General features: G+C 31.4%; 1 protein-coding gene across 2 annotated transcripts; it reads left to right on the top strand.

The window, feature by feature from the left end:
- Nucleotides 1-1,076: 1,076 nt before the first annotated feature.
- On the top strand, nucleotides 1,077-4,948 carry SDRB (short-chain dehydrogenase-reductase B). Of its 2 annotated transcripts, none has more exons than XM_083062263.1 (5): nucleotides 1,077-1,336; nucleotides 1,424-1,583; nucleotides 2,443-2,615; nucleotides 2,688-2,910; nucleotides 3,433-3,503. In XM_083062263.1, the coding sequence occupies exons 1-5, from the start codon at nucleotides 1,151-1,153 to the stop codon at nucleotides 3,435-3,437; spliced, it is 747 nt and encodes a 248-aa protein (XP_082918389.1). In that variant the 5' UTR covers nucleotides 1,077-1,150; the 3' UTR covers nucleotides 3,438-3,503. The 2 variants fall into 2 exon arrangements, with proteins under 2 accessions (XP_082918389.1, XP_082918388.1); XM_083062262.1 differs by lacking the exon at nucleotides 3,433-3,503 and adding an exon at nucleotides 4,616-4,948 and having other exon boundaries at nucleotides 1,081-1,336.
- Nucleotides 4,949-23,828: the final 18,880 nt, after the last annotated feature.

The raw sequence follows: 23,828 nt of genomic DNA, 5'->3' as shown, positions 1-23,828 counted from the left end.
CTACTTAATTAAACAACTAGAGCAACTATAGTCAACACAATATCAACTTTATGACTTCACAACTATAGACACCCTTCATTCAGCTTTACAACAATAGTTCACACATAACATATAGCAACTTTAACAACATATCACATATTATCAACACAACATTTTCATCACATAACACAACTCATACTACATGTTTACAACCCATCTATCATGCCAACTTACACACCCAAACAACATCAATCAACCTAAGCACCCAAAGCAACTTTCAACTTAACCAAATCACTTATTGTGAAATGGCAACCTTCACATAAAATGGCATATATGAAGTTATACTACTCCTATCATGCTCATTCTTATCTCATATGAAAGATAAAAGGATTTCCTACAACTCTCATAAAGACACCAATTCCTAATTCCATCATCTACCATGTTAAAAATTCTAAAAATCGCAATAGCTATAACCAATGCTGGCAGCTTGACCCCTGTTCACTAAAATAGCCATATCTGGAGTTCTAGACCTCCTTTTTGGGTGATTCCAGCGCCATTGGAAAGCTAACATCCAATGCTACAACTTTTATGAAGACTTATCAACCAAATATACTCACGCTCGACGCATTTAGATCACGCCGGGCGCGAGGATGGATGTAGTTTCGGTCATGAACCAATATAAAAATTCTGTGTTCAATTTCATATCTCTTCAACCCTTTAATTGACATTATTCAACCCCTTTTCTAATATCTCTCTTTTCTCCACAGAAGATTTTATAGACTTGGTGAAAATTACATAAAAGTAAATCCAAAAGACAATTAAAAATAAATCTATTATTACAAATTTTACATCTCAAATAAATATAAAATTAATTCAAAATTATGTCACAAAATTAAAAATTATTATTATTTTAAAAATTAAATTAATCCAAATATAAAGTAAAAGACAAATACAAACATTTTATAATATAAAAAAAATCAAAATAAATACAAAAAAAAAAAAACTAAAACTATAATCCAACCTAAAATATATTTATTTTCCATCCTTTTCACTCACTATTTTATTTTACGTCATTCATTTTCCATTATTCAAAACAAGGCATATATATATACTTCCTTCCGCAACTACATAAATTGAATCGGAAAATTCAGCGATTAGAAGGAGGCGAAGCATGGAGTCACCGTTCAAAGCAGAGATCCTGAAGGGGAAGGTTGCTCTGATCACCGGCGGAGCCTCGGGAATCGGCTTCGAAATATCCACCCAACTCGGAAAACACGGAGCCGCCGTCGCTCTCATGGGCCGCCGCCACCAAGTCCTTCACTCCGCCGTCTCCGTTCTGCAGTCCCTCGCCATTCCCGTAACTCTCTTCCAACACTCTTTCTTTTGCCTTAACAACCTAACAAATCCTCTCTCATGCGCATGCTCTCTGTTTGTTGCGCCTTAGGCCGTGGGGTTCCAAGGCGACGTGAGGAAGCAAGAGGACGCGGCCAGGGTTGTTGAATCCACGTTCAAGCATTTCGGAAGGATTGATATTCTCGTCAATGCTGCTGCTGGCAACTTTCTCGTTTCCGCTGAGGATCTTTCGCCTAATGGATTTCGAACTGGTTCTGTTTTTGCAACTTTTTTTTTTTAATAATTTTTTTTTGAATGTGTGGATTTCGATTTATCTCGCTGATGATCACGTGAATTAAGTGGTTTTGGTAGTTTGTTGGTTTGGATTAACCAGAGTTTTGGTATACAACTCTGTTAGATGTTGGGATGGTGAAGAGAATTGCTTGTGGTAGTAGAGGTTACTTTTAGTCTATACCTAAAAAGGAAAAGAATTCCTATGTAGTTTTAGTTTTGCTTTCTGATTAGAAGTGAAATTTCAACTCATGAGGATTAATACTTGTGGAATGTCTTTTTAAGACACTTTCTACTTGAAAACTACAAAGTCACGCCTAAGACTCGTTAAGTAAAAGGTGAGATCAACCAGAGGTCTTGAGTTCGATTGCTAGGTATGCAGTTGTGTTTCGAGAGTTTTGTTGTACACAGTGGTCGCTCAGATAGAATTGCTTTTGATGTATTGTCTTTACAAAAAAAAAAATAGTATAAAGGGTGACCAATAAAATTGTGTTTTCTAATAAATTTCAGCTAATATTAGATACTGCGTGCACATATTAGTAAATCTCAATTTCGATTGGAGAGTTGCACCGAAGGTATTACTTCAAATTTTTGTTCATTATGCTAATTGCTATTAGGCACAACACAGTTCTCATATCGAAAACCTCATTTGCTTAAAGAAGAACCGTCCTTGAAAAATGTGGATAGGGTAGATTCGTTATGTTTCACATGAGTGGTTACTCTAAGACACTTTCCAAGTGACAAGTTTTCTCGGGTTTAGAATATGATGCAACCACATTTCTAAATAGGCTGAAAGAGTAAGAGAAAGGAAGTGTGATAGGATGTAACTATTCTTTGCAGTTTTGGACATTGATTCTGTTGGCACATTCACAATGTGCCATGAAGCACTAAAATATCTCAAGAAAGGGGGAGAAGGAAGGAGCAGCTCTTCTGGTGGGGGAACAATAATAAACATTAGTGCTACCTTGCATTACACAGCTTCTTGGTACCAAATTCACGTGGCTGCAGCAAAGGTTTATAGCACATTACTTTGACGTTAAAATCACCTTGTTGGCATTCACATTTAAATTTTTACTGTTCAACAGGCAGCTGTTGATGCCACTACGAGAAACCTGGCACTAGAATGGGGAACAGACTATGATATCAGAGTCAACGGCATTGCACCAGGTCCAATAAGTGACACTCCTGGCATGAGTAAATTGGCTCCTGATGAAATAAGTAGTAAAGCCAGAGATTACATGCCGCTGTATAAACTTGGGGAGAAATGGGATATTGCCATGGCTGCACTTTTCCTAGTATCAGATGCAGGTTGGTCACTTCATCTATTCACCCAAATATTTTAAATTATTGTTTCAATCTTGTCTAAATGTTTTTATCAGGGCAATAGAATATTGTTTCTGTGTATAAGAATGTTCATGTACATTGGATGTCTTGAACTTCCATTCCACTTTATTTTGTACAGCTCCCAGAATCCAAGAGAAGTATAGGAAGATTACAAAAATGAAATTCTTAATAAAATTATTTTATTTGCAGAGTATTATTATATATGCTTTAACCACTTTATCCCAAGTTCCTACCAGCCAGTACTATGCTAGACATGTTTCACCAAATGGCACTAATAGAATGCATTTAATTAGTACTTTGGTGAATATGTGCTTTGCAATACTACATATTTCTGGGAAACCATTCGGAAATCTTGGAAGATATTTTCCTAACTTTCTTCTTTCAACATCAGGGATATGTAGTTCGGTTTCTTGCATGATTAATTAGGGGTGTTTGAGAGTTTATCAAGTATTAGATTTCGTGCTTTGGTTTTTGCTGTACTGGCAGTTTAAGTATCTGACAGCGAAATCACAAGATGTACATGAGATAATTATGTAATTGGAAGCTGGATTCCTCTGTACGTTATTTCATATTCTTCATACTCCTACTCCTCTAGACCACAAGTATAATCTGGTTTCTTAAGCAGTATTCATTTGTGTTTACTTATTTTATAATATCTATTTATCCTGTAGCTCTTTTTAGTTTTTTTTTTGTATGACAGCATATAATTTATGATAAGGAATGTCTATGTCTGTTCTACTCTTGTTGCAATTTTGTTTTATATCATACGGAGTCTTGGCTTCTAGCAGATTATTCCTATGCTAGAATTGATTAAAACAAGGGAATGTTTTTTCCAGCCTACACTCCCTGTATTTTGTTTGTATGTTATGTCTTTCCAAAATACAATGCTCCTCTATTGTAATTTATAAAAGTGACGGATTTTTTTTTTACTTTCTACCTTTTTCAGAAGAGACTAGGTCTTTATCTAGATGATATATCCATCCACACTTTCGTTTCCCAAATAAACCCTTATTGCACGTCTATGTGGTATTTGATATCCTGGTTCAATTTTTTTTTAATTCTATGGCTTACATATTTGCCCAGTTGGACCTCGAACATCCGTTAAAATTTTGTTTTACATCAGATTTTTATGGCATATGCTACAATTAAGTTGGAGAAAATGGCCACCCTTAATTTTAGAAAAAAATTGTTTTGGTATAATAAAATCACCTTGAAATATTGATTGTTCTTGATTTTGCTAGGATAAATGATTCACGACGAGTAATTTGCATTTTGAATTTCCACCATAGAGTATGGCTAACCCAAATTTGGAGACACATAATAGTCATGTAATGAAATTTTCATCTGTTTATAAAAAATCTTTTTTAAAGTTGTTTCTGAACGTTCCTTCCGATATGCTCAATTGTTCATTACTTATATGCCATCATACAATTATCTGATTGATAGACTTTGTTAAAACATATCAAATTAGTATCTTTTCCTTTCACCAACTAAATAATGAGACCGTCTCATTATTCTAGAAAAATATATTCATATTTGACACTGTTATATTATTGAAATGAGGGCTATGTTATTCTAGATACCTCTCTCAGTCATCATTTTATTCATTTCCTTCTTTTTTCTTCCTTTTGCCTATGAAAACTAAAAATATTTCTGCAAATTTGTAAAGGAAAATACATTAATGGCGACACTCTCATAGTTGATGGAGGACTTTGGCTGAGTCGGCCTCGTCATTTATCGAAAGAGGACGTAAAGCAGGTATCTCGAGCAGTAGAAAGGAGATCAAGAAATGCACCAGTTTCTGTTCCAAAAAGCAAGCTATGAGCCACCAGATTCAGGTGTTAGCCACTCTGCACGGCTTAGAATCTATTTATAATGTGTAGGATATTATGGATATCGAAGATATGTGTGTTACTTCTAATGTATTGCGTAGTGAAACTTTCTCAAATAAAATGTGATTATTAGAAGTGAGAGCTAAATAAAATGTGATTATTAAAAGTAAGAGCTATGTCTGATTCTGACACCCAAAAATAAATTTAAAAAAAAAAAAATTGAAGTTGGACTTTCCACGATTGTGCCTTATGCTATTATCTGTGCTTGGAATTGACGGCCTGTGCTGTGGGCTAGTGACAGACATGGTCCATGGTGAACCAACTCTGATTACCCGCTACAAGAGGTTATCAGGTTTCAAAAGAAATTCTTTTTGTACATACTTAAATATTTTTTTATAAGTTAAAAGTATTTTTTTTTTAATTTTTATAATTTAAAATAAATATTTTTAGTTTTTATATTTATCTTTATTAATTCTTTTCAATTTCTATAGTTTAAGATATACATTTTTAGTCTCTATACTTAAATTTTTTTAAATTATTTTTAGTGTTTGTTATTATTATTTTTTTTGTAATGTCTTTCATGTTGACATGATAGACGTCTTTAATTTTGTAAAGGTAAAAAAAAAGGTATCTTAACAATGAGATTTTAGATAAGGGTAAAAGAAAGAAAAGCATGAAATCGCGATATCTAATTTAGGGTAAATTTAGTAAAATAAATTTGACATTAGTTACACAATTTTAAATACTTATGTAATATTACCACGAAATAAAAAATATTACAAATAAATTAAACATGGACTAAAATGATTAAAATGTTATGAGAATAGAGACAAATAATTATCTTAAATTATATAGACTAAAAAAAATTAAAAAAAGTATAAGGACTTAAAATTTCTATTTTAAATTATAGAAATTAAAAGATAAAATAAGCAAAATTTTAATAACTAAAAAAGTATTTTAACTTATTGTATAAAAGTAAAAGAAGGGAGTCCGAGAACTATTGATGTTAAAGAAGATGAAACTCCCACCCCTTGGCTTAGTATAGGCCTTCGTCAAAGAAGATGAAATTACATTGCATTTTGTTTATAAGTTCTATAACTCCATTTGAGCTTCATCCAACATCCTCGAATGTCATTAACTTCATTGCATTTTCTTTCCACATCCACATTGATTCACGCCGGCAATAACTCCATTTCTTCTCTTTAACACCTGCAAAGCCCTTTTTTTCTCTTAGACCGAATCACCATATGCACCCGAAGATTAAAATCGAAAATCAAAACAAAAAAAAACAAAAAAAAAAAAGAAAGAAAGAAAAACGAAGGGGAAGAAACAAAGCAAAGGAAAGTTGAACTTGGTATGTGGCTTGGAGAATAAACAAATCCATGTCAGTGAAAGGTGACTCCATGACCTGATATTAAGAAGATGCGATAAATATTATATTTTTAGCAATTGGACATTTCAAAAAGAAAATGTGAAACCAAGCTTGAGGAATTAGAAATTGAAAAATCAAAATTGAAGTTGAAAATATTATAAGAGAATTATAAGGACAATTTAATCTTTTTATTCTTATTATTATTATTATTGGACACTCATATGATGTTCAATATTATTAGAATTTGATTTTGAAACATAATTTAATTTTGCAAAACCTTTTATATAATTGAGGAATATTTAAGTTTTATAAGTAATACATTGGTCATACTTAGTTAATGTGATTTTTTAACATTTTTTTTTATAATTAGGAGGTATAATTCTCTTTTTTACTGACTTGTTTTGTTTTAAGAATAAAGTTACCTTTAGTTATAATTCCATATTTAAAACAAGAATCGAATCTTATTTCTTAATTAAGATACGCTTATACCAAATCACTTAGATCAACAATATTTTAGTTAACACTTTGTTTTACTTCCACAAATGTAAACGTGTGTTGATGGAAGGAAGAAGGAATCTCAGAGATATTATCCAAATTCAATTTTCAGATGAATTGGGTAAGACATAATAACTATTGGTATATCTCAAACATTAATTGTCATTATTTATTACAAACTAGTAATAATAAATAGTCTTTAATTTTGAAACAATTATAATAAAATCAATATAAAAACTAATAAAGTCAATTAATTATAAATACAATCATTTATAACTTTTAAAATAACAAGGATGGATAAAAAAGTACTCTTAAAAAATAAATGATACTTAAATATTTTGTTTAAATAGAAGAAAAAAAATGTGATTATGTTTACGATAAAGACCACGAAGGTAAAAAAAAAACTAAATAGAAAAGTATCATTATCTAAATGTTATAAAAAGAGAGTAAAGTATGTAAAAAAAAATATAGAAGAAAAAAAAATAGTATTCTCTCCACAAATAAAATCTTAAAAATAAACAATTTTTTTTAATTATTCTAATATTAAAATATAATAAAAATTGTTAATCTAAAAAAAATATAAAAACACATTAAAAAAGATTAAAAATATTAAAAAGTTAGACCCCCAATACGGAAAGTAGGTCCGTCCTTGAATGTAACAGGTCCTAAACAATTAATGACAAATTACTATAGTGACAAAATTAAATGAGAGAGATCCCAAGTAAAAAAATATGCAAACTCAAAATTGTCAAAGTAATTTGCTCAGAAATTGATTAAGATTCATATTTTGTTGCTTAATTAATTGGCCCAAATCTATTAACTATATGTGATACAAATATCTAATCCTAACTTCAACATAATTAATTGTTCACACGTTGAAAAAAATACCATCATAACCAAAACCAACATGTTCCCTTGCAGAAGTTTTATGATAAAAGCAACAAAAAGACTACATAGAATCCATGGACAATAGCTAACATTTCCTGGGAATGTTAAATTCTTTCTGTGGCAATATCAAAAGTGGGGAACATTGTTATTTGGGAAATTTGGAAGATGAGGAATGAGTGTGTTTGAAATAGGACCCTGATGCAAGCCCAATTGGCCCAGTTGTTAAGCATACAAGCGCTAGGCCCAAAAGTCCTAAGTGGCTGGCGGGCATCTTTAAAAGGGCTTGGGCCCAATTTTCTTATTACTCTGTTTTACTTTGGTTTGTTGTTTAAAATTCAATAATAAGCTCTTGTACCTTACATAAGGACCAGATTGTATGAGTTACGAAATTAGAAACATCTTTCTCAGAGTAATCCTTGTATAGCTTAGTTCTTCTAGCTGTCATTTATCATCGGTACTTTCATTTTTGGTATTGATAAAACATATTTGATTCATTCTTTTATGTATTATATTGGACTCATTTGACCTTTGGGAATGTCTGAAATTGATAATTTGGTTGTGATTCATTTTAGTGGATTTCTCTAGTTTTAATTCTAAATTTGGCTTTTTAGCCAAATTAAATTAAAAATAAATAAAAATATTTAAAATAAATTTTAAAAATTATTTATCGAAATAAATTGTTTCTATCATGTAGGATAATCTGAAGTGAAAACACATAGGAGGGTGTGTGTTTTCCATTTTAGGAAAATTTGAACTGTAAACGCACACCTCCTTATGCGTTTTCTATTCCAAGATTTTTTTAATTGAAAAAAAGTTAATTTAATTAATATTTATTTTTATTATTTTATTATATATTTAATTTTGACAAAATATGTATATTGTAATATTTATTGTTTTATGAAATTATGTGTGAAAAAAAAATGTAATGTTGATTCGATAATATTACACAAACAAAAAATTGATATAACATTTTAACGATTTATATTTAGTTGTTCAGTTATACGTGGACAATTTGATCTATTGTAGCCTTTAATACGATAATGTCCACATTGTTATCTACATTGTGACTTTGTCCAATCCATTTCGTTGAATATACGAGTTGATTTTGGTCGTCCTTTTGCGTGCAACTTGGAGCGATCAGGAATAATTTGAGAGTCTTGACTTGGTTGTATGTTAGCATCATTACCAATTGGATATCATTGTCCTGGATAGGCTTGAGCTATGTATTGGTTTGAATAAACCAAATCAACATAATTGTATGAATTGGCATGTGCATATGCACAAGCAGCAATGACATATGAACAAGTATATTTGTATGCTTAGAAAGCACCACATTCACAAGTTCGATCATTAAGCATTACTATCCAAGTTTGTTTGCCCCGTTGAGTTAGTGGATTGAATGCTTCTTTAACCTCAAATCTTGTGGCTTCATAATCAAATCTACAAACAATATGAGAGGTTGTATCTTCTTGATTTTTTGCGTTGTCTCCATTAACATACGACAATATTGTTCTCCTCTTTCACACGTTGTCACTGCTTCACCACATCTTTGATAAAAGTGCTCTACTAGTCTAGAATACGTGCACTTAACTAAAGTAGTGATAGGCAAATTTTGATCCCCTTTTAATATCTTATTTACAACCTCTAACAAGTATGTTATCATGTGACCATGCTCATCATTTGCAATGGTCCATTTCTCTAGTGAAATGTCATCCATCCATCGACATATTTTTGGATTTACTTCTCAAAACTTTTGTAGTTTTGTTTCAAAATAGTGTTTACAAAGTAGTATACCTTATGTATAATGTGACAATAAAGTACATTTGTTATAAAAAAAATATATAGTAATATTTGTGTTTAAGTTCAATGTAATTAAATAAGAAATAATAACGTACCTATGTCAATTAACCCTTCTTTTACCTTGACATTCTTGAAACGGTGATTGAAGTTGCTAGCAATGTGACAAATGCAATAGACATGGTATGCATTAGGTGGTTGCCAACCCAAACTTGCATTGTCAACAGTAGACTTAATACTTTGATGGAAATCTAATATCAAGCAAATGCCCTGTTTTTGGGTTACATATTAATGAATTTTGGCCAAAACCCAAGACCAATTGCTTAATGTCTGTCCCGCAACAATTAGAAGAGTATCATCCTGAGTGGTTGCAATTAGAAGAATGCCTCAATATTTTCTGTAAAGGAATGTCCCATCAATTTGTATAATAGGTTTAGTAAAATTGAATGCATCACATGCTAGTTTGAATGTCCCAAACACGTGTCTAAATTGATAGAAAAGAATGGCACAATCCAAGAGGGGGGGGGGTGAATTGGATTCTATGACCCTTTAAAAAATTATCAGAGTTTCTAGGATCTTTATTTCACTTAAAAATTTTCTATGACTGAATTTCCAAATGAAGCTTTTCTAAAGACTTGTTATGAAAATATGAATGCAATATGCCCACTTGATTACAACATAATGAGGTTCAATAACAATGCACTAATTCAGATTTAAACCATCAAGATTCACATACACTTGTTAATCAAGTTTTATCTTCTTTAAAGTTCAACCAAGAAATTACACAATGTAAAAGATAAGGTAGAAGAAGATTGCACAAGTCTTTTATACTGGTTCAGCCACTCCACATGTGACCTACATCCAGTCCTTAATCAACACCTGATTAAGATTTGTTCCACTATCTTTAATCAAGAAGGTTTACAAGCAAACACACATGCATATACTTCTATACTAAAGATAACCACTTTCTTGACCCCAAGAAAGCACCCCTTGTAGAACCCACTACAAGAAACCTTATTACTTGAGAAACCCTTCTCAAGATTTTCCACAAAGATTCACAAAGAATAAAAGGAACGAATTCACCTGGAATTCTTGAACAAATCTTTATCTTCCCCTTTCAAGAATATGATGATGATGATCTTCTACCAAAGCTTTTCACAAACGTTTTCACTCTTGGATTTCACAAAGAAAACTCTACAAGATGTCACAAAGACTCACAAAAACGTTTTTCACAAATTGTTTATTAGTTCTAACTCATGTCTGAAGTTTCTCAAAGTTCAAACAATTTATAAAAGTTTCAGACACAGATAATCAATTATTTTAAAGAATAATCGATTATTTTGTTCTTCAGGTTTTCTGGAAATCAACCAAGAACAATATAATCGATTATTTTGCTGGATAATCGATTATTCCAGAGAGTTGTTCCTGGGATAATCGATTATTTTGGCAAATAATCGATTATTACAGCAAGGCATTCCACTTAGCCTATCTGCTGAAATAATCGATTATATTTAACAATAATCGATTATTTTGAGTCAGTTCTTAAAACTTCATTTTAAGACTCAAAATAACTTTTCAATATTTTTAACTCATCATCATATACTCTCTACTTGTTTTAGATATAGATTTTCTTATGCACAAAGCATACTAAGCACACAAAACTATAGAAACATATTCACAACAATTTATATCCTAAGTTCTATTACATAGCTCCAACTCATAGCATTTTCTTGACACTTCTTTGACTTTGTTTTTGTGCTCCAAGTTGTTGTTCTCATGTTGTGATCATCAAAACTCTTTTAAGCTCTCCCAAGCTCAACATAAATTGCTGAAAATTTTCATGTACTACATCGTTTAAGACATAATCAATTGTCTCAAGAATGTACGTTAATCCTGGACAAACTTGAAGCATTTTATCCATCCATCTTGGCAATAAATCATACGAAGTGTCCAGTCTCTGAAAACTCTTGATATTACTTTTTGTTTGGCCTTTCATGCCTTCCTATATCATATCTTATAATTAAATTGGTTACTAATTCTTTCTTGTATCAACAAAATGGAGACTGAAACATCTTCTCTGACCATACCTAGAAATGATATGCAATATAGTTAATTATGTTTCATATGAATAACATCTAAAATATTTGTACAATAATTGATAAAAATAATAAATCTTACCTAAAATACAATCACATATGAATTCAGAATCCAATTTGTTATGATCTTAAGATAACATTGTATTAACACAAGTGTGCCGTCCACCTCATTTCTTGATGACCCATTTATTATTCAACCTACTTGACATTATTGCCTTCATCATCCAAGGACAACCATCATTTCTATTTGGACATTTTAAACATAATACCTTCAAACCAGATTCAATGACACGAAAAGTCTAATGTGCATTCATTGAATAATGCTTTACAACCATCTGCACATCAGCCTTAGTGTGAAATCTCAAGCCAACATAGAGTTTGTCCCCCACATGCCATAAACCAGAGACATCTAAACTAGTAAACCACGTTTCTCAATCAGGGTGGGACCAAGCACTGTATGTGTAATGCGGTATGGAATTCCAAAATGGTGTTTGTGTTGAGTTGATGAAGATGATGGGACATCTTGAAGACTCCTCAAGATTGTTTTAATTTTGATGATATGTATTATATAGATGTTGCTCAAACCTATACAAAAAGATATTGTATTGATTGTAATAGATATAGGCTTGAGTGTGTGTGTTTGTTTATGTTTGACGATGATGATGAATGCTTAATTCAAGAACTAATCAAGTTTTTTAAGAAACCAAGAATTTGATTTTTTAGAATTTCCATGTGTAAACATAAAGTAATAGATTATCATGAAAAGATAATTTACTATCAAGTGTTTAAACATACAAATATGACTTGATTCAAACAAGAGTTTTCAAGGTAACATTGTTAATCAATTACCATTCAGGGTAATAGATCACCAAGTCTGTTACTGGAAAATGATATCCAAATGTCCTCTATGTTAATAGATTACCAAGTCTGTTACTGAAAAATGATTTTCAAGTGCTTCCTGAGGAAACAGATTTCCAATAGATTAAAATAGACTCTTTTGCTTGAAATAAGGCTAAAGAATCAAAATTTTCATCGGGATAATTGATCACCACTTGAGATAATTGATTACCACAGAATGAAACTTAATTCTGGGTGCTCGGGATAATCTATTACCACATTCCGTAATCGATTACCCTAGTAGTTTTATGTTCCTAATTCAATTTTAAAGAGCTGGTAATAGATTATCATATCAGGTAATAGATTACCTCTACTATTACTCTTTATAACTAAATCACGTCTTGCACTTTAAATATCTGTCTTTTATGAAATTAAAAGAGAACAATTAGAAATTTTTTTGAAAAGAGAACATTAGAAAAAAAGATTACTTTTAGAAACAAGAATCAAGGCTGGTCAAAGAATTTTTCTGAAAAACCAAGAAGTGCAAAAATAGAACATGAGTTCTTGAAGAAAGAAATTCAATAAGTGTTTTCAATTGTGAAAGATCAATATCTACATGAAATTAGGTGATATGTTTCTAATCTTAAAACCTGTATTTTTTTTTTGAATGGTGTATCTCTTAAGATAAGGTGTCTCAACAAGAGATTTTGAAATCTTGAGTGGGATTTCTCAAGTAATTTCTGTGGGGTACAAAATTTTTGTGTGTTTTCAATCTTGAGGTGTCAAGATTGATGTTTGTTTGATTTCTTGTAATATTGTGTGTACAAGGTATTTGTAAATAATATTATAGTGAATGATCTTTGATTTAGTAGGGTGCTAAATCAGAGAAAACTAGATGTGGGTCAAGTGGATGACTGAACCAGTATAAATTTCTATGTTCTTAATCTTCTTACCCCTATCTCTTTAAGAATCTTGTTAATTTCTTGATTAAAGAATTCAAAGATTTGTGAGATATGATATTTCAATTGTTGTATATACTCTTCTTGTAATTGAAACCGATTAAGAATTTGATAATATAAAATCAACCGTTATTACAAGTGATTGTTTCACTGCATTAACTTTGATGTTATGATACTTTGGTAATAAACCTTGTAATCTACTGTTATTTGTTTAATAAAATTGAGTAAAGGTTGAGTTTTAGATATCTTGTTAGTTTTAATCAAGATTTTCAAAATTAGAGTCATCTTAGGCTAGAATCTATTTAGCCCCCCTTCTAGATTCTGGTAAACTAGGACCAACAGTTTGAATTTGCCCTACAACATAAATAATGCATGTTAAATGATTTTTTTTTACAATAGATAATACAAAATAAGAATGAGAAAAAAATAATTACCTTGTTCATTATTAGCAGGAGGTTCTATGTCAAATAGTGATTGAACATTTGTGATAAGGTCAAGGTTTGATTCAAAATCACCTTCAACATCTGTGTCGGATGAGCTACCATCTAGAATGTTGGCTTCTTCACGTCTGTCCCCATCATCATCACTTAAGTTTGTTGTAAATTCAACATTTGAATAAGGATAATTTAGAGGGGAGAAATAATTTCATGTGCTTGTTCTTCAATAATGGGGACATCATATGTGTCTTGCATTAATCTGCTATTAACATGTGGATTAGTCTCATTTGTAATTAAATTAGTCAAAGAAGTTGAAGGACCAACAATATCAATATCAATATAAAACTCAATCATGGTGTTATTAAATTAGCTTTGAAAAGCGTCAAACATGACCTTGATATCTTCATTGTCTGAAATGTCATGGCCTTCGTACTTTGGTGGATTAATGGAATAAAGATACCTACAATTGATAGAATTAATCACTTGATGGTAATGTAATTTGAGTTTATCGTGATTTTTGCTTTTTAAGTAAGAAAAATTAATTCTATGAGTAAGGTGAATAGTTTTCGTTTGACCAACAAATGATAAACCTTGATAATCACCATTTTTTTCAGTTAAAATACAACACACAAATGAAATACATTTTCAATAAAACAGCAAATAACTCTAGATTTCAAACAACCTGCAACACAAAATGATAATTTTAATTAAAATTAGAACAAGAAATTTCACTTTGAAGAAAATTAATCAACATAACATATTCACTAACAACACTGTGAAGGAGAAGTCTAAAGACACTGTGTAACTTTGAAAAGGTAATGAATGAGACGTCAGAAGTGTTGGTCCTAGTAAAACACAAATCTAGAAGGGTGGTTAAATAGATTCTTCACTTAGATGACTTCTTATGGTCTTTAAGAACTTTCTTTTTAATTCTTTACTTTCTTAGACCAATTTTAGTTAATCACATTCAGATTTCAATTCTATTAAAGATACACAATATCATATTTACTACAGTAGAACAAATTCTTGTAATCCAAATTAATTTTAGTAATTACCTTTTTTCACTTATTACCAAATTGCATGTACAATACTCTGAATTTGAATCAACAATTGATAACATTCACAAAAACAGTTTCTTGAATTTTTTGAAAATCTTTTTACCAATTTTAACAAGAATTATATCAAGATATTAAGGTTAAGAGAGAATTTGCACAATGATCTAACTAGTTCAACCACACAAGGGCCTACATCCAATTTTTGACTTAGCACCCCACTAAATCAAGTTATTTCACTATAATATTCTTAACAAATACCATGTACAAGCAATATTATACTCAGAATGTAAATCACACAATCTTGATTCCACAAGATTTCACAAACACATAATTCTTGCACCCCACAAAAATCCACTTGAGGAAAACCTATCCCAAGATTTCTCTTAACTCTTCTAGATACACCCTATCTCAAAAGAGTCATATACCCAGCACTAAAAAAAAGTTTAAAGATCAGAAACAATACACCTGATGTGTAGAATGATCTTCCACATATATTAGCTCAACAATCTTTCAAGCTCTTTCAAGAACACAAAGAACACATTTTTCTTGGTTCAATCTTGCTCTTGTAGTTTTTCTTAAAAAATTGATTTGATCTTCTCTAAAACAACATGTTTTCATATTACAACCATGTTTTTATTTTCTTTTCTTGATCTCTTTAATGTGAAGTTAGACGAAAAACACATAGAAGGGGGGGTTGAATATGTGTGTATATGAACGAGGAAATTTTTAAATCAATTTCGTAGAGAGACTCTTTTTCGTCCAATAAAAATTATTTTGAATACTTTAAGACTATGCAGGGTTGGCTTAACAAAAGATTTTCCCTCTGAAAATTTATCGTCTACACTGGGAAAATGTTTCTTAAGAAATATTAAGTTAAGCACATATATTTTACGTCTGAAAAGATTCATAGTGAAGAATAAGCATTGGACGAAGTTTTTAATATGATATATCATTTAAGCGAAATTGCATCTAAAATGTAAACAAACAGTGCAAGGATTTTTATACTGGTTCGCTCAGACTAAGCTACATCCAGTCTCTTTCAATTGAAGGGTTTCACTAGATATTTAGTGAAGTACAAGTATTATCACCACTTCTGATTTTTCAAGTATTGTCAACCACTTCTGGCCCGCCAACTTCACTCGTCACCACTAGTATTCTTTGATAAGCCTCTTCAGGCTCGTAGTGAGTATTCTCGACCATTCCTGGTTGGCTAACTTCACTCATTCGCTCTAGTATTCTTTGTTCAGCCTCTTCAGGCTCTCAGTGAGTATCCTCGACCACTCTTGGTCCTGAGTATTATCAACCACTCCTAGTTGGCTAATTTCACTCATTAGCTCTAGTATTCTTTGTTCGGCCTCTTCAGGCTCTTAGTGAGGATTCTTTGACAAGCCTCTCCAGGCTTTTACAAGTATTCTTTTCCTAGCCTCTTCAGGCTTTACAAATGATACATATATGATTTGGTTTGAGTATTTGATTTACTCTCACAAAGAGGATACAAATTTTTGCTACATTCACTAAGGTGCATGTTCCTAAGTTACACTTAGAACTCCTTAGTCTACACAGATAAATACACTATGGTACATTTGACTCTATAAGCTTTGTCTTTGGTTTCATTGCTTCATGGGCTTGATATCACTCTTCGCCAGCCTTTCCAGGTTTGAAGTCATGACATATATATATATAGTCTTGTAAAATTTCCCCGTTACAACTGTCCGTTGAAGCAGGATGTAGTCGTTCATGACTAGTTTGATCTTTCATTTAATGCACAAGATCTTGCATTAAATGTTGCTTCCTGTTTGTAGACATTGCGTGAAGTCTTCTTTGTTTTGTTAGTAGCAATGTATGACTTTAGCTGAGACCTAGGAACTTTTTGTCCGTTTTCGGTCGTGTAGCTGTAGAGGCATTGTCTTTACCTGAAAAAGTGATGTACTTTTTCTAACACGTGCATGCTTTTACTTTTGACTTGCTTTTCTTCTTCTTCTTCTTCTCTTCCTTTAATCACGCAATCATGTTGTGAGCTTTTGTATGATCGTAGACGATGCCTGAGTTGTCCCTTGAGACTTGATTCTTCAAATGCTTTCAAGGAAGTCTTCTTCTGCGTCTATTAGTCCATGTGCATCTCAAGTCTTGATCTTCGTTTGAGCATTTATCATTAATGTTTTGACTTTCTTTGGTCTGGTCAACATTGTAGATGGACAAACTTTGTTTTTGTCTGGAATACTTTTCAATCTGTGTTGTCCTTCCACTGATATTTAGTTGACTTTCTTCTGATCTTTGACCAACCTTCGTCTAAGTTCTTATGTTGTGCTCTAGGTTGTCCTTGACACACCTTTGTCTGATATTTTATTTATCATTTGGCGCTCATATGATATTCCATCTATCATTTGACTTGCTTTGTCTGATCCTCGTGATGTGCTTTGCTTTGACTAATCTTTGTCTGGTACTTTGAAGCTTTTGTTTTTGATCTGTATCGTTTGAAGCTTGATCATTTGCCTTTTTGTGCTAGGCTTGGCTTCGTTGACTTTTCCATCTGATCTTGAAGCTTTTACCACTAAAAGGAAAATGATGAATTGTGACGGACAAATTGAGACGATTATCTTGAAACCGTTGTCGCTTTGATATTGCTACCATTCATACGACAGTTTCTCCCAACCGTCGCAAAATTTTTGAACATTGCGACGATTTCTCCCAAAACCGTCGCAAAATTTTTCATCAATGCGACGGTGTCTCCTAACTGTCACAAAATTTTTCAACATTGTAATGGTTTCTCTCAAAACCGTCACAAAATTTTCAAACATTGCGACGGTTTCTCCCAACCGTGGCAAAATTTTCCAACATTGCGACAGTTCCTCCCAACCGTCGCAATCTACAAGACAAAAATTGAAATAAAAATTCACATAAAGTCATACACACTCCAAAATTATATAATTTTACTTTCAATAAAAAATAGAAAAATAAAATCATAATGACATGTAATTACATTTAGAAATGTTAAAAAGGAAAAAATACTTTAATATACTATATTAATTTTATTTCTCTATCTTTTAAATAATTTTAGAATAAAATTTTTTTATGTTAATCCTAGGAAGCTAAAAATTAAATATATATATATATATATGTTACATTTTTTTATGTGTTAGTGAAATTAATAATACATCTTAATTGTGGATTAAATCGAGAATATTGAAAAACTAATAATTAATTTATGAAATTTATTATTTTAATGGTTAATTAAGTATGAGATATTTGATAAATTCAATTATCTTTTCACAAATATTAACTTAAAAATCACTTCTAGGTTTGAATATAATACACACACACACACACATATATATATATAACCCCTATTTAATTAGAATTTAAAAGTTATTTTTAGTACAAACTAAATATTATTTTGTTCAAAAATTACGGTGAAATTTGATAAAGTTTAGGATTAAAAATACAATAGTAGATTAGACCAAAAGTAATATTTTTCTTTTGGAAGTATTATATTATCTTAAAAACCTTATGTTTTATTAACAATTATATATATATATATTGTTTAATATGAGATACACAATTATCATAAAAAAATTATATATATATATATATAGAGAGAGAGAGAGAGAGAGAGAGAGATGGGGGGGAGGAGGAATCAAATAACTCACAAAGTAACTTTTAATAAAGTTACTCTGCTCAATAACTCATGGTGTAAGTTTAATTTTATCGATCCAATTATTAAATTAAAAGTTATTAAATTTTACTAATAATTAATATAGAAAAAATTGATTAGAAAATAAAACAAGGATAAATATATTTTTTAAATTTTATATCTTAGATTTAAGATGAATAAATAAATTAAGTTAATTAATAATTTATTTAAAATGTTAAAATCTAATTTATAAAAATAATATTTTAAAAGAGAAAGGTTATAATAATACTAGTGTAACTTTTACTCAGTATTACACTGCTCAATAACTTTATATTAAATGTGAATTTTATAAATTCAATCGTTAGATTGAAAGTTTTTTACTCTTAGATCATATATACAAAATTTTATATTAATTCAAGATGATTTGATACTTCATTATTGTAAAAAAAAATTTGACGTAATATATACATTTCAAAATATATTAAAATATGAATACTTTGATTACCTTCAAGTTGTTCAATTTTAACAAAATTTGATATAAACATATAAATTGATATGAACTTTCAATCCAACGGTTGGATTTACAAAATTCACATTTAATATAAGATTATTAAGCGGTGTAATACTTAGTAAAAGTTACACTAGTATTATTATAACCTTTCTCATTTTAAAATATATAAATTATTATTTAAACTTTTAAATTAATAATAAATAATTTAAATTGTATCATAATATTAATTTTAAATAGAAATAAGTAGATTTTTAATTATAAAAGTAAGTATATATATAAATAAAGATTAATTAAATATAATATAATTTTATTAGAAATATAACTATTATATATTTATAACGGTTCGGATACACCGAAATGAGAGAGATCCAAAGATAGTATAAGTATGAGATTGTATAGTTGAGAATGACTTAAATGAATTAATTTGTACTACTTATACTCACAACATGTATCTGTTTTTTTGTAGCTTATCTCATAAGAACTCCACAGTTAAGTGTGCTTGACTTGGAGTAATATAGGGATGGGTGACCTTCTAGGAAGTTTCCCAGAAACTGTGTAAGTAAGGACAAAACATACTAAAAAGTGAAGTATGAAGTAGAATCCTTGAGAAGAATAACAACCGAATTTGAGACGTCTAAAAAATTTAATAAAATAAAAAATAAATATTTAGCTACTGATTTAGAGGCAATTAGTGGGACGAGTGTTGTAAGGGTCGCAATTTCAATTTTGCAACAGTTTGTGCGACGGTTCCAGTAACCGTCGCAAAATTCACTCATAACGGACATTTATGCGACAGTTGGCGAACCGTCGCAATGGTGTCTTTGCGGCAGTTCTAACCGTTGTAATGTAGGTCATATATCTGTCGCAAAATCGTCATTTTCTTGTAGTATACCCTTTATCTTGGTTCTGGTGTAGGAAGTGGCACATGCTATATTCTTCAACTTGCATGTACTTATGTTTTTCTGAAACACTAACACACTTGTTAGAAATAACAACATGTATTATATTTGTCTCATTCAAAACCTTACTCTGAATTGCTTCGTCTGACTTAACATAATGATCTTTCTTGCTCTCTTTTTATTATATCATTTCATTATTCTTTTAGTTTTTCAAAAAAAGTTATATTTATAGAGCAAACAATATTTCAACATTAAAAACTCATAACAGTGGTAATCTATTACCATAGCATGTAATCTATTACTAGTCTTTAAAGAAACAAAAATTAGATTGATTCAAGAATTAGGGTAATCGATTACTTATCCTGGTAATCGATTATCTCGTGTTTCAGAAATCATAAAATCAATTTTGTGTAGAAGTAATCGATTACTAAAACGGGTAATTGATTAACCCGATACTTTTCCAACTTGTTTCACTTGTTTTCACTCAAAAGTCACTATGGTAATCCATTACAATCAATACAATATCCTTTTCACATAGGCCAAAAGTATAAAATGAAGCAAACTTAATCAAAGCTAAATATGGTTACATCAAAACTAAAACTTCATCTTATAAAGATCTTCAAGAGGGCTTCAAACTCAACATGAAGAGGGTGTGTTACTTTGTTGAAGAGGTAATGAATAAATACTACAAGAAGGTTGACGCATGAACAGTGATGATGACCACCCAATGAGATCTGAGCCGTTGATTTTGTGAATAAGATCTGAGTCATTGCTTTTTCTGCAACATTTGAATACATCCTATAACAAGGCTGACACGTGAACAGTGACGATGATCAACTGGTGAGATCTGAGCCGTTGATTTTGTTGGTGAGATTTTAGTCGTTGCTTTTTCTACAACATTTGAATACATCCTACAACAATGATGACGCATGAACAGTGATGATGACCACCAGATGAGATCTCACCCGTTGATTTTGTTTATGAGATCTTAGTCGTTGCTTTTTCTCAACATCTACATACATCCTACAACAAGGCTGATGCATGAACAATGACGATGACCACCCGATGAGATCTGAGCCGTTGATTTTGTCAGTGAGATCTTAACCATTGTTTTTTTTACAACATCTAAATACATCATGCAATAAGGTTGACGTGTGAATAGTCATCAAGTGATGATGACCACCCGGTGAGATCTCACCCATTGATTTTGTCAATGAGATCTTAGCCATTATTTTTTCTGCAACATCTGAATACATCATGCAACAAGGTTGATGTGTGAACAGTAACGATGACCACCAGATGAGATCTCACCCATTGTTTTTTCTACAACATTTGAATACATCCTACAACAAATCTGACACGTGAATAATGACGATGACCACCCGATGAGATCTCACACGTTAATTTTGTCGATGAAATCTTAGTCGTTGCTTTTAAACAATAGGGGCTAATTTACACAATTAAAAAGCATTCATAAAAATTAACTCATGTTTATTGAAACTTGTAGATTACATATATTGTCAAACAACAAACCATTACAACAAACTTTTGAAACAGAAACATATCTTTGTGTGAATACATTCACAACAACAAACACTTTAAAATGTAGTTAACGTAATCTAAAGCACACATTGAACAATAAACCATAATGATCACAAACACCATCACTTTCAAATGATACAATTTTATTTATCAGTTTCAACTATAGTATGTTCAACCGATGATCAAAATAAGCTGACATTAAATTCGATATCATCTATAATGGAATTTGAATATCCTCAATAACAATGAAAATATCAATAATTAAAAACTTTAGATCTTTAGCAAAACTATTGAAAATAAATTTGACGTCGTCATCTTGAATTAACTTGAATGGTGTATACTAGTAGCAACCATTTTCAATTGATGTAGGACATCGATAATAAACTTCAGAAACTCGTTTGCAATAAAGTGTGATTATCCTTCATTGTATCGCATGCCACAACTCATGAAGTGTCATGTCGACCCGTAGCTTGATTAATCTTCCATCCTAATTTTCATTCATAACATAGCCAATACCAACATTTGTTTGAATGATCTCGACATTACTATAAATAGCTTTAAAAACTATTCTGAAATTCATTTTCAAAAAGGTTTGTCAATTGTATTTGAAAGAGATGAATGTAGGTGTGTGAAATGAACAAACAAGACCCTTGTATATATAGGCAGTAGTCAAGGAAACAATTTGTTAAATTTCCTGCTAAGTCCTCATAAAACCAAACATTTATAATTTTATTCTTCAATAACAAAAATATTACATGTTAAGCAAAATACATTAAAAAACAAAAAACAAAAAACTTCATCTCTATGGTCTCCACATGGATCATGCTCATCATGGGGAGTAAGAATGCATCGCCTTTGCCTATGTCTAGCTCCATGATCCAGACTTCTCTTAACGCCATTCTCATCATCTACATCATCTCCATGACGCGTATAGGGGTGTGACTATTCTACTGCATTTAGGTCATGACCTAAACCTAGATGTTGGAATGAACTACAACCACCCAAAAAACCACCTGATGGTTCACCAAAGAGATAAGGCAAATACGATGCAAATGGAGTCATCATGTTTCCTTGATATGTAGAAGGATTAAATGATGGCTGCATACTAGAAACATATTCACCAAACATCATGGTCATAGGGATATTTGGTACAGTATATGGTGTAGGTGTGGCAACTGCATCACTATCACCAACATCATGTTTGGATGCAACATGAACAGAAGAGTAAATATATTATGTATAATTTGTAGATGGTGACATAGGAGTCACATAATAAGTCCCTATAGGGGTCTCACTCAGTGGTGTGGGCAACTCTAATGATTGGTACTCAACCCGCCTATGTCAACGAGTAAGACCTTGACCTTCCCCAATATGTTGGTGGAGCTGGTCTAGAAGGGTAAGTAACTTTGTGCACCTTGTGATGAACCTCCAAAAAACTTGTTATGTTCTCCCTCATGGCAGCCAAATCTAAAGCGTCTTTATGCTCTGGACTGCTATCGTGGTAAATGTGCTCTAACACATCAACCTAAAAAAAGGAGTAAAAAAATTATATTTTTTAATAATTAACACAAATTTATAAAATAAATCCTTCTTTTAATAGTTAAATAAAATTATACTAACCACATATGCATTCTTCGTAGTATGATGTGTCATCCATCGTCAAGTATGTTTTCTATACCAAACCATGTACTCAGGGTTAGAACTTAACTTTAGCGTATTATATAAATGTTGTGTCCATACATTATCCAATCGTGATTGCCACTCCTGAATAAACTGTAAGTGTGTAACACTCTAGTCGATATCATCCTTGCCTCATAAAGTAAGATCATCCAATTTATTAGGATGAATCAGATCAAAAGGAATGTGATGGCATCCTAGCTTGCATGAACTTGAGATGATCAACAAGGAATAGGATTCCTTCTCCAAGGATCAAGTTCTTCAAAGGTGGCACATGATTTTAGAGAGGATTATGAAAGAATGGACGAATGGAAGGTAAGGTAGAAGGTGTTTGATGAAAGGCTTGAAAGGTGCACTCTAGGGTTGGCTCACTTCATTGATGATGAAAGCTACTTCTAGGGTTTTTCTCTCAAGGTGGAGATGGTAGGGTTTGGCCAAAAATAGCCAAGGGAGACTAAGGAAAATAACAAGGCTCAAAGGCTCACTCAATATTATAATTTCCAAAGTATTTAAGAGGTGTGGTGCCTAGGGTATTTATAGGAGTGAGAGGCATCTAGGGTTGTATTTAGGGTTGTATTGGCCAAAATTTACAATTCCAAATACACACCAAATGAAACCCAAATTAACCCTAGATGCAACTTGGTGGCCAAGGATGGAATCTTTGGGTTTAGTTAGGCTACATCTAGGTGCATGATAAGACCATGCAACCTTTGCCCTCCACTTGGACCTAAGCCTTTCTAAGTCCAAAAATAGGTCCAAACACCACCAAAAATGTCTCTAGCTCCCTAATTAAATACCTTAGCCCAAAATTAAAATCCTATGATCTAAAGCACCCCATAATACAAGGGTAAAAT

Source organism: Cajanus cajan, chromosome 8, assembly GCF_000230855.2.
Source record: "Cajanus cajan strain Asha chromosome 8, NIPB_CcT2T_4, whole genome shotgun sequence".
Lineage (NCBI taxonomy): Eukaryota > Viridiplantae > Streptophyta > Magnoliopsida > Fabales > Fabaceae > Cajanus > Cajanus cajan.
Note: the sequence above shows the minus strand (reverse complement) of the source record. Positions and strands in the feature narration are given on the sequence as shown.

Coding starts and splice junctions, on each gene's coding strand:
- SDRB (XM_083062262.1), top strand. CDS start 1,151: ATGGAGTCACCGTTCAAAGCAGAGATCCTGAAGGGGAAGGTTGCTCTG. Junction 1,584..2,442: donor GCCTAATGGATTTCGAACTG/GTTCTGTTTTTG, acceptor TATTCTTTGCAG/TTTTGGACATTGATTCTGTT. Junction 2,616..2,687: donor TTCACGTGGCTGCAGCAAAG/GTTTATAGCACA, acceptor ACTGTTCAACAG/GCAGCTGTTGATGCCACTAC.